This window comes from Chiloscyllium punctatum, chromosome 33 (assembly GCF_047496795.1).
Source record: "Chiloscyllium punctatum isolate Juve2018m chromosome 33, sChiPun1.3, whole genome shotgun sequence".
NCBI classification, from domain to species: Eukaryota; Metazoa; Chordata; class Chondrichthyes; order Orectolobiformes; family Hemiscylliidae; genus Chiloscyllium; species Chiloscyllium punctatum.
In genome coordinates, this window is record NC_092771.1 from 5,886,687 (window position 1) to 5,904,904 (window position 18,218).

The window sequence follows — 18,218 nt, forward strand, 5'->3', positions numbered from 1 at the left end:
CAAGGCCAATGGCTCCGCTATCTCCTCCCTAGCTTCCCAGAGGATCCTAGGATAAATGCCATCAGGCCCAGGGGACTTATCTATTTTCATCCTTTCCAGTATTCCCCAGACCTCTTCCCTACGTACCTCGAGGCCATCCATTCTAATCACTTGTGACTCAATATTCACATCAGCAACAGTGTCCTGTTCCTGAGTGAATACTGACGAAAAGTATTGATTTAGTGTCTCACCAATCTCCTCCGCCTCCACACACAACTTCCCACTACTATCCTTGACTGGACCGATACCTACCCTAGTCATCCTTTTATTCCTGACATACCTATAGAAAGCCTTTGGGTTTTCCCTAATCCTACCAACTAAGGACTTTTCATGTCCCCTTCTCGCTGCTCTTAGCTCTCTCTTTAGATCCTTCCTGGCTACCTTATAACTCTCAATCGCCCCAACTGAACCTTCACGCCTCATCTTTACATAGGCCGCCCTCTTCCCTTTCACAAGGGATTCCAATTCCTTATTAAGCCACGGCTCCCTCACAAGACCCTTTACTCCCTGCCTGACTGGTACATGCTTATCAAGGACACCCATTAGCTGTTTCTTGAACAATCTCCACATATCATTTGTGTTCTTCCCTTGAAGCCTATTTTTCTAATCCACGCATCCGAAGTCATGCCTCACCGCATCATAATTTCCCTGCTCCCAGCTATAACTGTTGCCCTGCAGTGCACACTTATACCTCTCCATCACGAGAGTAAAAGTCACCGAGTTGTGGTCACTGCCCCCGAAGTGCTCACCTACCTCCAAGTCTAACACCTGGCCTGGTTCATTACCTACAACCAAATCCAGTGTAGCCTCACCTCTTGTTGGCCTGTCTACATATTGTGTCAGGAAACCCTTCCTATTCATATACCCTTCCAAATGCCTTTTAAAATGTTGCGATTGTACCAGCTTCCACCACATCCTCTGGCAGCTCATTCCATACACGTACCACCCTCTGCGTGAAAAAGTTGCCCCTTAGGTCTCTTTTATATCTTTCCCCTCTCACCCTAAACCTATGCAGTCTAGTTCTGGACTCCCCGACCCCAGGGAAAAGACTTTGCCTATTTATCCTATCCACGCACCTCATAATTTTGTAAACCTCTATAAAGGTCACCCCTCAGCCTCCAACGCTCCAGGGAAAACAGCCCCAGCCTGTTCAGCCTCTCCCTGTAGCTCAGATCCTCCAATCCTGGCAACATCCTTGTAAATCTTTTCTGAACCCTTTCAAGTTTCACAACATCTTTCTGATAGGAAGGAGACCTGAATTGCATGCAATATTCCAACAGTGGCCTAACCAATGTCCTGTACAGCCGCAACATGACCTCCCAACTCCTGTACTCAATACTCTGGCACATAAAGGAAAGCATACCAAACGCCGCCTTCACTATCCTATCTACCTGCGATCCCATTTTCAAGGAGCTATGAATCTGCACTCCAAGGTCTCTTTGTTCAGCAACACTCCATAGGACCTTACCATTAAGTGTATAAGTCCTGCTAAGATTTGTTTTCCCAAAATGCAGCACCTTGCATTTATCTAAATTAAACTCCATCTGCTACTTCTCAGCCCATAGGTCCATCTGGTCCAGATCCTGCTGTAATCTGAGGTAACCCTCTTCGCTGTCCACTACACCTCCAATTTTGGTGTCATCTGCAAACTTACTAACTGTACCTCTTGTGCTCGCATCCAAATCATTTATGTAACTGACAAAAAGTAAAGGGCCCAGCATGATCCTGTGGTCACAGGCCTCCAGTCTGAAAAACAACCCTCCACTACCACCCGCTGTCTTCTACCTTTGAGCCAGTCCTGTATCCAAATGGCCAGTTCTCCCTGTATTCCATGAGATCTAACCTTGCTAATCAGTCTCCCATGGGGAATCTTATCGAACGCCTTACTGAAGTCCATATAGATCACATCTACTGCTCTGCCCTCATCAATCTTCTTTGTTACTTCTTCAAAAAAACTCAATCAAGTTTGTGAGACATGATTTCCCACACACACAGCCATGTTGACTATCCCGAATCAGTCCTTGCCTTTCCAAATACATGTATCTCCTGTCCCTCAGGATTCCCTCCAACAACTTGCTCACCACCGAGGTCAGGCTCACCGGTCTATAGTTCCCTGGCTTGTCTTTACTCCCCTTCTTAATCAGTGGTACCACATTTGCCAACCTCCAGTCTTCCAGCACCTCACCTGTGACTATCGATAATGCAAATATCTCAGCAAGAGACCCAGCAATCACTTCTCTAGCTTCCCACAGAGTTCTCGGGTACACCTGATCATGTCCTGGGGATTTATCCACCTTTAACCATTTCAAGCCACCCAGCACTTCCTCCTCGATAATCTGGACCAGTTTTGATAATTTTTCCTTCTAGATTTGTTTGTACTTCCTTTGTGTTGTTGATCGCATGCTCCCATTGAAATCAGAAGTTCTTGGATTTAAACCCCACTTCAGGGCTTAGACACTGCAGTGCTAACCTGATTTATCAGAAGAATCCATACAACAGGTGAGACATTAAATTTAGTCCCTGTTTTTTGCTCAAAGGAACATGAAAGACACTTTAGAACTATACAAAGAAATGTGAAACAAATTCCTTCAGCCTTGATCAACAACATTGTTTATTCATTCACTTGTTTGTGAAACACAAACCAGTTGTTACAGCTAATTACATTGGTGCTTCCCAAACATTTTCCCCTATGCTGAACTCATTTTACAGCTTGATAACTCTCAAGAACAGAGTGAGTAGGGAAAAGGGGGTTATGGGAATTATAGTATGGGAAATGACAGAGAAGGTGAGAGGCCAAGAAAGGGCTGGTTCAGAGTTCTACTGCAGCATTGCTGTTCACAACACCCAAGATTCCAGCTACTGAACCCCAATTTAGGAAGCCCTGGTCTACTCAGAAGTATCTGACTTAAACAGAAAGGTTGTAAAAGTATTGAAGGTGGTTCAGGAAGTTACCAAGAAACTCTGTGAATGCAGATTTATTTTTTTCTTGACTCTTTAGAATAGACAGCCAAAACTATGGCACAATGCTGGCTGGTATTTGGTGTCAAGTTTGAAAGAAAAGATTGGAAACCTGAAAACTTGCAATTTGCGCAATCATTCAGTGACATTACACCTTTATAACAAATACTGTCAACCTGACTGGTTTGAAACAAAAGATTGACAATTTATTGCTTAGAATTTGATAAATGAAGGCAAGTAAAATACAGTGATGTGCAAAGTTGGGAGGGTTAATTGATATTTTAAATATAGTATCACTGCTTAAAATCAGCATGAGCCACAATCACGGTTGGGAGGAAGTGCTGCTGTTTGAAGTCTCACAGCATGTAAAGTATAGAGTGAAGTAAGTGGATAAGAACACTATTAATTTCTTCAGGCCTGTGATATTTAAGTGGCAACTCTCCCTGCTGATCTCATTGGATTACCATCAATCACCAGGCCATAGGTTTATTAACTAACCATCATTTTCAAAGACTAAAACACAATTTGTAGCTCTTTCCAAAGCTACCATGCCCACATAGATTTATTCAGATAACCACTGTGCTCCTGTGAAATCAGGTGCCAAAGTTCTCTAAAGATAACAGCAGAAGGTCATATCTACTAGACAAGGTTTAAAGCTGTGACACCAGTTTGCAAGGTCAGAAAGCAGCAAAAATGAGGGATGGAAGGGAAAACAGAAAAACAAGAGTTAAAATAATGCAAGGGAACACAATTGGAGAAAAGATTTTCCTAAAATTGTTGAGTGCAGAAACGAAAAAGAAATGACAAAAGTAAAATCTGAACTGAAAATAACGTCAAAAGAAAAGTAAAACAATAGTAATGCAGGAAGAATAAAAATAGTAAAGATTCCTCCCTACATTTTAGCAATGCACTTAAGTCAATTTAAATCCAAGTTTTTATTTACACTAATTTTAAAATGAGAAATTATCATTCTAAAAAGCAAAAATTTTAAAGGTACAGCAGTATATGAGGAGACATTAGTGAGCAAAGAAGGGAGATAGACAGGAAACAAATATGTTTCTTCATCCCTGCTCCACCTAGCCTAGTGTTAATAAATACCCTGATAATAGCAATTTGTTTTTTTATTTCTATGAAGACACCATTTACCCATTAGCAAATTTGAGACCAGAAACTGAGTACTTCTGAAAGAGATTGGCACAGTAATTTAAGCTCTTCTTCCACTTCACCGTCAAATTATTTCTTTTTGATAACTCAAAAACAAAAATCAATCATAATCAAATCAACTCAAGTTGAATATATTTAAAAAACATTCTTAACAATTACCTCCCTCAGGTATTCATTAGCAAAGACAAAAGAAAACTATACCCATTCAAAGGGAATGTCAAGGCAAAGATAAAACTTTGTTTTATATTATTCAACTATAGCTGAGAATTACAGATGACTTCTTAGCCATTCCTACCTCTCTCTGGGAAAGAGATCATCTGATTATGGGATTTAATTGTTTTAAGTACATCCCATCCACACAAGAGATGTACCAGGATATCAGAATCAGAAAATTAGAAGACAGAGTCATTGGACATTGTGGAAGCACGATCTGGAAACAGCTACTGAACACTTGAATGAGGAGCAGGAATAGGTCATTTGGACCCATCAGGCCTGCTCTGCAAATCAATAAGATCACGGGTGATCTGACTGGGGCCTTAACTTCACATTCTCATCTTCCCGATAACCTTGATCACCTTATTAGTCCCACTATTAATGAAATAAGGTGACAAAACAAAGATATAGAACATTTCATTTCTACATAAAATAACCATCACTATCAGGTTACAACTGCTGGCTCAGATGTCCCACAGTATCAGATAGCGAAGATACTGCCTGACACAATCTCAGATTTGTTTGAAGAAGTTACAACTTAATTGGCATATCCTGCAAAACGTTCAAAAGACAGCTCAAAGTCTTTTTTTTAATGCTATTTAATCTCCAATTTATCCAGGAAAACTTGGGACATGGACATTGAACTGGCTGAAGACACTGGCTACAGTTGTAACACCAGGTGAATTTTAAGACAGCAAATAACATGGCTTCACTTTTCCTTCTGTTCTCTCTCACTCAGATCTCTGTACACCTCTAATTCTGACTTTTACACATTCTCAATTTTAATTGCTCAACAATTTCCAACTGTGCCTTCATTTGCCAGCATTTTGAATTGCCTCTATTACAAAGATGTTCTAACTGGTTGATGGCTTACCCTCTACGAGAAAGTGAGGACAGCAGATGCTGGAGATCAGAGCTGAAAATGTGTTGCTGGAAAAGTGCAGCATCCAAGGAGCAGGAGAATTGACGTTTCGGGCATGAGCCCTTCTTCAGGAATCAGATTCCTGAAGAAGGGCTCATGCCCGAAACGTTGATTCTCCTGTTCCTTGGATGCTGCCTGACCTGCTGCGTTTTTCCAGCAACACATTTTCAGCTTACCCTCTATGGCCCAAAAACAAAAATTGAAAAGTATGCACCTTTTGCTTAAATTCTCAGCAATCTAAACAGTCTCCCCTGCACACTGTCCCCCTCTTTCACCACCTACCTTTGTATTTCAGTCTCTCTTAAGTCCTCAGAGATGTTCCACAGCCCAATATTAATCGCTCTCTCACATAACACATTTAAAATGCTTGCTGAGCACCCCATGAACAGTGGTATTCTGAAGCTCCCCTGCTTGGTCAAGGACAGAGTTGGAAAATTCTCCAAAAGAGATCTGGGAGTTTTGGTCAAGGAGGTAGTGCAAATGAGAGTGGTCTCCTGATGGACCAGCAGAACAGCTTGCAACACTAGACCTTGGCAGGTTGGACTGAGTTCATCACCCACATCAATGCAGTCCCCACGGTCAGAGGAGTAAGGAGGTCACTGATCTTTATCCAATCCACCAGGGTAAGTGCCACATTCATTCACACTCACCCACCAACCATTAACTCATGCTTTGCCACTCTCACTATTGCATGCAACATCACTCCTCGCTCACTCTCATTTCCTTTCCCAGTCTTCCAGACCACTAACCCAGCATGGTTTCTGTTCACCTTGCTCACTCCCTGGGAGCACACCCTTTTGTCAATCTGTACCAACATTAACAGCTGTGCCATCCACTTCATATAACTCAATCCCTCCCTTTCTCTCATTCCAGAAAACAGCCTACAGAAAGTCTTTAAGGGCCTGGATGTGTGGAGGATTGCACAACTCAGTGTTCAGTGCTTACAAGGCAAGAATCCTGACTCTCACAGGAGAAAACCAGAACTACTCCTATGGAAATCACGTATCATGCAATGTAAAGGTGCTGCTCCTTTAACATGTTTATTCTGTCCTTGGTTTTATTCCCCATAAAAGGCAGAGATTCTGATACATCTGGAAGTATTCATTTGAGAAGGCTTTTAAGTCTTTCTTTTAAAACACTATGCAAGATATAGACTGTAGGGAAATAGATGGTGGCATCTTGCAAAATTTCCAGACCACAGAGGAGGAATTGCTGGATGCCTTGAAATGGTTAAAGGTGGATACATCCCCAGGATCTGATCAGGTGTACCCGAGAACTATGTGGGAAGCCAGAGAAGTGATTGCTGGGCCTCTTGTTGAGACATTTGTATCATCGATAGTCACAGGTGAGGTGCTGGAAGACTGGAGGTTGCAAATGTGGCGCCAATGTTTAAGAAAGGCAGTAAAGACAAGCCAGGGAACTATAGACCGGTGAGCCTGACCTCGGTAGTGGGCAAGTTGTTGGAGGGAATCCTGAGGGACAGGAGATACATGTACTTCAAAAGGTAAGAACCGATTAGGGACAGTCAACATGGCCTTGTGCGTGGGAAATCATGTCTCACAAACTTGATTGAGTTGTTTGAAGAAGTAACAAAGAAGATTGATGAGGGCAGGGCAGTAGATGTGATCTATATGGACTTCAGTAAGGCGTTCGATAAGATTCCCCATGGGAGATTGATTAGCAAGGTTAGATCTCATGGAATACAGGGAGAACTAGCCATTTGGATACAAAACTGGGTCAAAGGTAGAAGACATAGGGTGGCGATGGGGGGTTGTTTTTCAGACTGGAGACCTGTGACCAGTGGAGTGCCACAAGGATCAGTGCTGGGTCCTCTACTTTTTGTCATTCGCATAAATAATTTGGATGTGAGCATAAGAGGTACAGTTAGTAAGTTTGCAGATGACACCAAAATTGGAGGTGTAGTGGACAGCGAAGAGGGTCACCTCAGATTACAACAGGATCTGGACCAGATGGACCAATGGGCTGAGAAGTGGCAGATGGAATTTAATTCAGATAAATGTGAGGTGCTGCATTTTGGGAAAACAAATCTTAGCAGGACTTATACACTTAATGGTAAGGTTCTAGGGAGTGTTGCTGAACAAAGAGACCTTGGAGTGCAGATTCATAGCTCCTTGAAAATGGAGTCGCAGGTAGACAGGAGGCAGCGTTAGGTATGCTTCCCTTTATTGGTCAGAGTATTGAGTACAGGAGTTGGGAGGTCATGTTGCGGCTGTACAGGATATTGGTTAGGCCACTGTTGGAATATTGCGTGCAATTCAGGTCTCCTTCCTATCGGAAAGATGATGTGAAACTTGAAAGGGTTCAGAAAAGATTTACAAGGATGTTGCCAGGGTTGGAGGATCTGAGCTACAGGGAGAGGCTGAACAGGCTGGGGCTTTTTTCCCTGGAGCGTCAGAGGCTGAGGGGTGACCTTATAGAGGTTTACAAAATTATTAGGGGTATAGACAGGATAAGTAGGCAAAGTCTTTTCCCTGGGGCGGTGGGGGGGGGGGGGGGGGGAAAGAAAGAGTCCAGAACTGGAGGGCATAGGTTTAGGGTGAGAGGGGAAAGATATAAAAGAGACCTAAGGGGCAACTTTTTCACGCAGAGGGTGGTACGTGTATGGAATGAGCTGCCAGAGGATGTGGTGGAAGCTGGTACAATCGCAACATTTAAGTGGCATTTGGATTTGTATATGAATAGGAAGGGTTTGGAGGGATATGGGCCGGGTGCTGGCAGGTGGGACTAGATTGGATTGGGATATCTGGTCGGCATGGATGGGTTGGACCGAAGGGTCTGTTTCCATGCTGTTCCTCTCTATGACTTTATGACTTGTACAATGAAGGGTCGTGGCTAGTTCTCCCACTTCAGGGTTTGATTTGGTTTTCGCAAACAGTCTGTTCGAAGCTGCTGGTCAAGTTTTAGGTGGGGAAAAAGTTCCTGGAGTCAACAGAGATTTTCTGGCTGATTCTCTCTGACATCTCTCCTGTAAGAACACGGTGTTTGATTTTATCCTTTTTTTTGCCACAGGGATGTTTATGGGATGTTGCAAGTATTTGGAACAGCATCATTAAGTTATAATAGAGTCAAATGGGTTTTCAGATAGATTGTTATTCTAAATTTGATTCTCTTTTGTTAGTGTTTCATTCAATTGTCTGAAAATAAATTCTGTTTTGTTTAAAACTGAGTGGTTTTGACCAGCTGCATCACTCCTGGAGCATCCAACTCACACCTGCTGACACAACTAGAAAAGTTAGGGTCTGGGCTACCTTCTTGAAATGTTTTGAGGGTATCTGGCCTGGTCCATAATAGCAATTCTATATTATTTTTTATGGCTGTCACATGTAATAAACGCCATAACAACAATGCTTGAGTAACAAAATCACAAGGTCGTCAGCAAATTAAGAATGGAGACATGTGTTTCCTGGAAATTATCCATTTGCACAGCAAACTAAAATCTTCCATTTCATTATCTTTAACCTCTTCAGAATCTTAAACCTAAGCAGATTAGAATAGAATATCTTTTAGCAGAGTCCTTCTGTGCCCTTCAATATATCTTCAGCTGCTTTGTAGCCTAGAGACAGCGTCCTTATTAATAAATACAGAATTTACAAGGGAACATGATAAGAAAAACACAAAACTGAAAAAAGGCTTAGAAGAAATTCAAATTAACTAGGGAATTGAAACTGCTGACCACGTCCACGATAGTCATCTGAGAAAACGTTTTCAATAGAAAAATGAGATTTAATAAAAAATAAAGAACAAAAGATGCTGGAAGTCTGAAATAAAAACAGAAATTACTGGAGAAACTCAGATCTGGCAGCATCTGTGGAGGGAAATCAGAGTTAATGTGTGTTCTGAAGGAGCACTAAACCAGAAACATTAACTTTGATTTCTCTCCACACAGAAATGAAATGTTTTTCTTAAAAAATTGAAGATTTTTGAATACATTGAAGATACTATTAATTCATTCTAAGATAATGTGATGAAAGTAATCAGTTACATGTAAAAGGTGAAACAAAATTTATCGGCGGCACAGTGGCTCAGTGGTTAGCATTGCTGCCTCACAGCGTCAGGGAGCTGGGTTCAATTCCAGCCTCAGGCAACTGTGTGTGGAGTCTGCACATTCTCCCAGTGTCTGCATGGGTTTCCCCAGGGTGCTCCAGTTTCCTCCCACAGTCACAAAGATGTGCAGGTTAGGTGAATTGGTCATACTAAATTTCCCGTAGAGTTAGGTGCATTAGTTAGGGGGAATGGGTCTGGGTGGGTTACTCTTCGGAGGGTCAGTATGGACTAGTTAGGCCAAATGGCCTGTTTCCACACTGTATGGAATCTAATCTAATCCTTGGCATATCTTGTGTTCAGCTCTGGGCACCTTACTTATAGAAGGATATTAAAGTCCTGGAGAGAGTGCAAAGGAGATGTACTAGAATGAGATCAGGAATAAGGGATTTTAGATACAAGGAAAGTTTAGAGAAATTGGCTTTACTCTTATTGAACCAGAGAATATTAAGAGTTGACATAAACAGAAATTGCTGGAAAATCTCAGCAAGTCTGGCATCTGTAGAGAGGAATCAAGAGTTAACATTTCAGGTTCTGAAGGGTCCCTGGGTCTGAAGCATTAACCTTGTTTTCTCTTCACAGATGCAGCCAGACCTACTGAGATTTTCCAGCAATTTTTGTTTATGTCACTCTCAATCTTCTCTGCTTCAGCATCCGCAGCAATTTTTTTTAAGATTAAGAGGTGACTTTATTGAGGCGACTTTATTGAGGCATTTAAAACTATGAATAGTTTTGACAGGGTAAAGAAAGATACTCTGTTTCAACTAGTTGGTGTGTCAGAAATTAAAGGGTCACATTTTCGAGACTGTCAACAAAGACAGCCAGGAGTGAGATGAGAAAAAAACTTCTTTACTCAGCGTTGTTAGGATTTGGAAATGCACTACCTGGGACAGTGGTGAAGGCAGAATCCAAAGGTTTTACAAAAGAGCTGGATATATATTTACAAGTGATAGAAGGCCACAGAGAAAGGTTTGGAAAATAGGACTAGCTAGGTAGTTCTTTCAGGAACTGGTTCAAGACAGTTGGCCCAATGGCCTCCTCCTTCCTAAAAAATGTTATGATTCGATGGTGTCTTGATTACGGTCTACCTTAGGACAAAAAAAAATCACCTAATTCTCATCTCCCGAGCAGTAATTATGCCTCAAATGTTTTGTTTGCTGCCAAGTACTTTTGGGTATTCTGAAGTGGTTCAAGATATTGAGGTATGACAGAAATGCAGGTTTCTTCTTTTGAATGCAACCTGCAACCAATTTGCATGTATCTAAAATAGCTCAGAAATCTTTGTTTTCTGATTTGGGATGTATCAACCAATGGAGCAACAGTACAAAGAACAGCCACTTTCAAAGGAATACCCCAAAGTCAAATCAGCCATGAATACAGTTACAATGACGGTGGTGGTGCTTGCACTTTTAGAGATGAATTGCTGGGGATTTGACAGTTGATGGACATCAACTTGGAATATTGGATTTACGATTTCTGGAATGAAAACCCAAGTTAGTATCACATTAAAGACAGTGAGGTTCCTTCTCACTGTCAGGGTTAAGGATCTACTAGTACTCCAAGGAAATAGAGAGACTGAAAGTAGTGACTGATTCAGGATCTGCACAATTGAAAATGTTCGTTCCCAACACAATAGGGCACAAGGCTATATAGATAATGGTAGAGAAATATAGTGTATCAGCCTAACGACAATATATAAACATAGACACAAAGTTATTCAGCACCAAAAGGACTTAGCTCACTCAGAATAGGAAACTAATTATGTCACAAATCCTTTTTAATACTTAAATTTATTAATTAATATACATTTAGCCCTCCACATTAATGGATCATTAATGGATTAATGGAACACTCAATTGGACTCAAAATTGAGAAGAAATGTGAAGATTTCCAGATTAACAATTTAAGATGTATAATTTTACTCAGATGTAATCAATAGATGAGTCACAAAGTATTGAGACAAATTGGTGTGTATTATATGATGATGTCCATAACCATTCACACAAGTGTTGCACCATGGACAGCACAGTGGCTCAGTGGTTAGCATTGCTGTCTCACAGCACTATGAACCCAGGTTTGATCCCAGCCTCGGCAGACTGTGTGGATTTTGCACATCCTCCCTATCTCTTGTGTGGGTTTCCTCTGGGTGCTCCAGTTTCCTCCCACTATCCAAAAATGTGCAGGTTAGGTGAACTAGCCATGCTAACTTGTCCATAAGTATTCAGGGAAGTGTAGTTTAGATGCATTAGTCAGGGGAAATGCAGAGTAACAGAGTAGGGGAATGGGTTAGGGTGTGAAGGGTTGGTGTGGACTTGTTGGGTCAAATGGTCTGTTTCCACACTGTAGGAATTCTATGCTACAGCAGAAGGCTTGGGGTCAGGTAATAGTACCTTGCTCTCACCTTAGCCAGGTTCATTCCTCATGAACCAAAATGTAATTATATGCCCTTGTAGGATGCTGAATGCTGCCAGCTCACAAACACTGTTGATAATAGGTCAAATAAATAGGTTAACCTTTGAAAGCAGATGCAAGCATAATTATTTATTTTGTGAGATGGGAGCATCGCTGGCAATTCAAGCATTTGTTTTTCATCTCTTATTGTCCTTGAGAAGATGGTGATGAGAAGGCTTTATGAAAAGGAACAGCACAGTTGCTCAGGAGTTAGCACTGCTGCTTCACAGCGCTAGGGACCCGGGTTCAATTCCAGCCTCATTCTGTATGGAGTTTCCCATTCTCCCTCCTTCTACATAGGGTTCTCCAGGTGCTCCAGTGTCCTTCCACAGTCCAAAACTATGCAGGTTAGGTGGATTGGCCATGCTAAATTGCTAAACCTCCACCCCAAGGCTCCCAGCCTCATTCTTGATGAAGGGCTTTTGCCCGAAACGACAATTTTCCTGCTCCTCTGACGCTGCCTGCCCTGCAGTGCTTTACCAACACCACATTCTCGACTCATACTAAATTGCCCCATAGTGTCCAGGAAAGTGCAGGCTAAATGAATTAACCATGGGAAACATAGCTTTACAGGGATAGCGTGGATTGGGCTGGGGTGTTCTTAGAGGGTGCAAATGAACGGTTTCACTCTGTAGGGATTCAATGACCTATGAAGTCTATTTGGTATAGGTGCTGTTAGGTAGGGTATTCCTGGATTTGACCAAATGACATTGAAAAACGGAAACATTTCCAAAATTTGAATTAATTTGCATACCAAACAGTTCATGGAGGGGATGAACAGACCAAGTAGTTAGACAAGATTGTTTTAATATTTCCTCACAGAACTTGGATTAAAACAAACCTTTAAAAGGAGCTGGTTATAAAAGTCACCTTAATAAGATTTACACAGGCAGACACTGCATTCATAAAATAGCATGACATCCCCAAGTCTAATGGTCAGAGCTAAGCCGAGTGACATAAAATCTGGAGAATCTACAAACACAAAACAACTTGTGTGCAACACTGAACTAGTCTGATAACACAATAATATGCATAAACTATAAACACATCATATAGATGTTCTAATGACATTTGGTTGGCAATATCACCAGGACCAAATACAAGGAAACTCCGTAATTACAGTGGCGCCTTCCATTGCTATTCTATTCGTCACCAACTTGGCCATTTACTCGTTAAAAGAATCTTGTGCCCCCGTACATTACTACAGGTCTGTTTGTCCCACTAGCCAACACAGTGGCATTTAACTGAATACACAACTTCAATTCTGATGGTGATGCAAAAATTTTGTCGAATGTCCAACTGAATCCTTTCATAATCTTGAAGCCCTCTACCAAATATGCAGACAATAAAGCATAGAAAGATTGTTGTGTTTATCACAATGTTCTACAGCTATAATTTAGCTTTCATAGCACTTATGGGCGCCAGTCAAAATTAAAGGAAACAAGTGGGTTAATAATCATGCAGGAATTGACAACTCAGTATATTATATAAACTCACAGCCAAGCAAATTATATACCTATGAAGTGCACGTGACCAAGTAATTATTTGCCTGACTCATTCGTAACTAATGGCAGACTCAGTTAATGCAAGATTTGCTAATCTACTCTTACTTGATCACTTATAAAGTACACTTGGTCAGCCACTTCTGATCATATAAGTTCCTTTTAAAGGATTAGTTAACTAGCCACTGACTTCAGTTTCAGATTGAAAATGAAATAATTTTACATTACACTTCTCTACATCATATCTATTAATGCCCAAGGTGGATATTAATTGCCCAAAACTCAAACATCCCTCAATAACAACAGAACTCCTTGGAAAACAGACTAAAAATGTACTAAGTGGAGTTAACAAAATAACCTCCAAAAGCAATTAAATCACTCATTATAAAATCAATTACATCAAACTAATTCACTTCGGCCAAATCAGCACTGGATTTTGTTTTAACAAAAAGGTAAATTATAGACGAACCTACAAAAACTCAACTTCAATGAACGAGTGGTCAATCTATGAAACTGTCTCCTCAGGGAAAGGTGGAATCTGCTGGTGTTGAATCATTAAAATTGAATTTAAATTTGTTTCAGGAAATAATATTTTGGGAAATGGTATGAGTAATTAATGAGTGAAGCAAGTTTGGGAGGCACGGGTTACTTTAGGCCAATGATTCTCAAGGTTCTCCATCATGCAGGGGTGGGGCTTATCTCACTTTATATCTGGATCTGTTGCACTGTTACAAGCTTTTCGATAGAGACTGATCATTATGATTAGTCAATAATTCCATTAGTATTTGTATCATATAATTACTAGGATGATACACTGTTTACTAAATTGCTGTTGGTTTCCTTCTGGCTAACAATTTCTCAGATGCATTGTTACTGTAAGCTCTAGATGTTAATTGCAGCTATCTCCTCTCACCTCCCTCTTGTGACTGGCAGTGAAAGGTCCATGGGCACTGGCAAGTCTCTGAACAACGTACATTCACTCCACAATCCCTCCATCCATTAGCTTTTAAAACTGCAACTTCAATTTTAAAAGAATACTAATTTTGAAAATCATAAACTGTCCTATTGAAGAGAAGGAACTACTTATGGATTTCTATTACATGCGTGCATGAATGGAAATATTTTTAAGCCAAAGTACTTCCCCATTTGGTTCAAGAAAATACTCACATTTAATTAAGCTTGTTTTAAAACTCAATTTTTCTACTAATGTTGAAGTTGACCATCATCGCCAATGAAATAAGGTAGTGAAAATACGAGGAGGGGCAACAACAAATATACCTACCAAGCCCCACCAAAAGAAAAATGAGAAAATGCACACTAATGACTGGAAAGTGGATATCACAGGCATCTGGAGACAGATTTGGAACAAAGTGAATGGCTAGTCAGTATGTTAATCAATACAGAACTGCACTGAAGATCAGATCTTAACCTTTGTCTGGGCTAAAATTAGCTGATCTCAGCTAAGGAAGGAAAGTGCTACAATCTGGCTCAATGTCCAGAGGAAACAAAAATAGGCTATGGTTTGTAGAACTATTCACAACTCCTATTGGCAAGTACATTTGTATGCACATCAAGAAAGGCCAAAAGAGATCTCAGCCATGATCCCTGCTCCAGACTATTATGCTGACAAATGAGCACACAAATTCAAGACCCTGATGTCAGATTATATGCCTCAAATACAGATCTAACAGAGTTCTACACCAGAAACATTGCCTTTTGATTAAAACCCTATATGCTGGAAGTTGGCTTATGAAAAGCAGGTTCTTAGGAAATGTACTGAATAGCATCTGCTATCCACAGAAATATATGAAATAAGTCAACACTGGGAGGAGAATGGAGGATAAATGAAACATGCTCCACTTAAAAGTTTGAATTAAGTGTTCAAAATCTATTCTTACAAGTGAAATGGAACATCTAATCCCAAGTGTGTGCTGTACATAGAGCTCTAACAAATTTAAAGCTTACATATTATGAATCTATATTAGGCAATTGTTTAAAATGGAAAAGATTACATCCATTATATTGTTACAGTTAGGGGAATGCTCACTTGTTAGAATTATTCATAGTTCTTTAAAACAAACAGTAAGTCCCCCATTTTCACCTCTGGCCTGGGAAGTTATATGATATGTGATGACCACCACCGCGAAAAAGATTTACGTTGAACTTGAAATGTTAAATCTATTTCTTGTTCCACAGATGCTATCAGACTTGTTTTTTTTATTCTTGATGATTGTCTTGATTTGCCCTTGTGTCTCGCAAATGAAGGATAGGAATGGGGGAGAAAGTAGCCACAGTATTCCTCTCCTCATTATTACCAATGATTTTTCTCTGGTATAAGGACATGAAGGTTAAATTATACTCAGCTGTGAAAGCCTCCACAGTCAAAGTGCCTGCCAATGTTCACTGTAAATCTCAGCCTTGAAGAATGGCTAGCTGGGAAGGTAAGTTCAGTGGAATTGAACCACTGAAATGAACAGCTTCAGATTAAAGTGCAATGACTCACATTATAAAATATACTGCATTTATTCAGCATCTAAATCTTACAAATGAGCAAGCATGCATGTAGCAGAGGTACCTACAGGACTGTACCTGAGAAACAAATCTATGCCTTGAAGAGGGAAGACAGAAGATAAAAAACACTCAAAAGACACAACGATAATGTGATAAAAGCAATGCTTAAGTATTCAAAAATACCACAGTCACTCCTTAAAACAGCGCACCTACTCTTAAATAACATCTTCTGGACATACTTTAAGTTAACTTCAGATGTTGAAGCAAAGTTAATTTTTCTACCACAACAGAAATACTAAAAGCATACAATAACACAAAACCATCTAGCTTCTCTGACTAGCACAACCCATTAAGTAAAATCACAGTGATGTCAAGTAATATTACTTTTGCAAAATTGTTTCTGTGATTATGCCCAAGGCCTTAGTTTATAATGAAATAAGAAGTGATTTTCAGACCAGTTTATTGTTTTTATTGCTGAGCAATTGGTTTTTAAATCTGAAGATAAGCTAAGAATGATTCAAAGAGAAAAAAGTTGTTTTAAAAAATCTGATATATTTCCTTACCGAATCTGAATCATTTTCATCGTCGTAAAGGTCAAGGTCTTCTGCCTTCATGTTTGATTCCAGATCAATTTCATCCTCCTCGCATCCAACAAAGAATGTAGGAGTCAAGTGATCCCCCTCAAAAGAGGTGGGGGTTGTCATGACAACCTAGTTGACCTTTCATCACGGATATTAGTCATCGTTTAAAAACAGGCAGCGAGAGACAGCTATCTAAACTTCCCATAGTACTAATTCCAGCCTCGGTATCATTGCTATTAACAATCTTGCTGACTTTATGATTTGCCCTCAAGGGCACAGTCCAGATCTTTAGAATAAGTTGTAATCTTAGCACAACAAATTCAGGCTTGCACGAGTGCAGTCAAACCAGCAATTTCCTTATGTCAAAGAAAATTTTCTTCCTCCCACCTCTTCAGAACACCTCCTTGTGCCAGGTTTAACCATCTGTAGTGAAAAAGAAAATAGAATTGGAAACTTAAGTTGACTCCGGACCAACAGTCATTGATAAACTGATTTAAGAGTCGCTAGAAATTTTAACTTTGTCCTCTCCCTCTGATCAGTTCCATTAAGATTTGAGGAACCTTTACTCAGGAACAGACCAGCGAACCAACGTGACAATCTGTAAAAAAGTGAAATTTTAAAAGATCTTCTTTTCTGATCATTTCAACTTCTTTGTATTATATTTGAGAGTGGAGATAAAACAATCACAGTACATTGTTTGATTTTCTTCACTTCTCTCAGATGGATGACCCAGCAGCAACAGACTTCAGCACTGTGCAGAAATCAAACACAAGACCATTTCTTATATGACCGAGTGTTACTAATGGGAAGTGCATCCAACGATCAACTTATCAGAGAGTGTCAGACTACTTGTAATCACCAATGGAAGGTGCATAAGAGGGGAGGGGGGGGGGAAAAAGGGCTTTGCAATTTCCCATCACCACCTTCCTGTCCCAAGCCCATCACAGCCAGGATGATACATTCTGTAACTCAGCACAAACATGAAGATTCACAGGCACAAACCCATACCCCAAAATCGGAATTCTACTGGTGAAGTTGCCACAATTAGTCGGTAAAATGTAACAATGAAGGAGATTTTTGTGATGTCTCCTTGGATTGTAATATCTCAACACAAACCTCACACAAAGAGGACTGATGAGGGCAGAGCGGTGGATGTGATCTATACGGACTTCAGTAAGGCGCTCGACAAGGTTCCCCACAGGAGAATGGTCAGAACATAGAACGTTACAGCGCAGTACAGGCCCTTCAGCCCTCGATGTTGCACTGACCTGTGAAAATAATCTGATGCCCATCTAAACTTTATTCCATTATTATCCATATATATATATCCCTTCGTATTAGTCTTCACCATCAGAGGAAAAAGGCTCTCATGGTCCACTCTATCTAACCCTCTGATTATCTTATATGTATCGATTAAGTCACCTCTCAAACTTCTTCGCTCCAATAAAAACAGCCTCAGTGCCCTCAGCCTTTCCTCATAAGACCTCCTTTATGTACCAGGCAACATCCTAGTAAATCTCATCTGAACCTTTTCTAAAGCTTCCACATCCTTCCAATAATGTGGTGACCAGACCTACACGCAATACTCCAGTTGCAGCCTTACCAGTACTGAAAATGTGTTGTTGGAAAAGCGCAGCAGGTCAGGCAGCATCCAAGGAGCAGGAGGATCGACGTTTTGAACGTGAGCCCTTCTTCAGGAATTTTTCATTGCCTGACCTGCTGCGCTTTTCCAGCAACACATTTTCAGCTCTGATCTCCAGCATCTGCAGCACTCACTTTCTCCTAGCAGCCTTACCAGTGTCTTGTACAGCTGAA

The 18,218-nt window shown here is 40.6% G+C and overlaps 1 protein-coding gene across 12 annotated transcripts in view; it reads right to left on the reverse strand.

The window, feature by feature from the left end:
- Positions 1-18,218, reverse strand: part of LOC140458370 (inositol hexakisphosphate and diphosphoinositol-pentakisphosphate kinase 2-like) — a 161,649-nt gene that overhangs the window by 125,556 nt on the left and 17,875 nt on the right. For all 12 annotated transcript variants that reach the window (XM_072552816.1, XM_072552813.1, XM_072552811.1 and 9 more), the window contains exon 2: positions 16,386-16,826. In XM_072552816.1, the coding sequence (XP_072408917.1) occupies positions 16,386-16,526 (141 nt within the window). In that variant the 5' untranslated portion in view covers positions 16,527-16,826. The remainder of the gene's footprint in view (positions 1-16,385; positions 16,827-18,218) is intronic.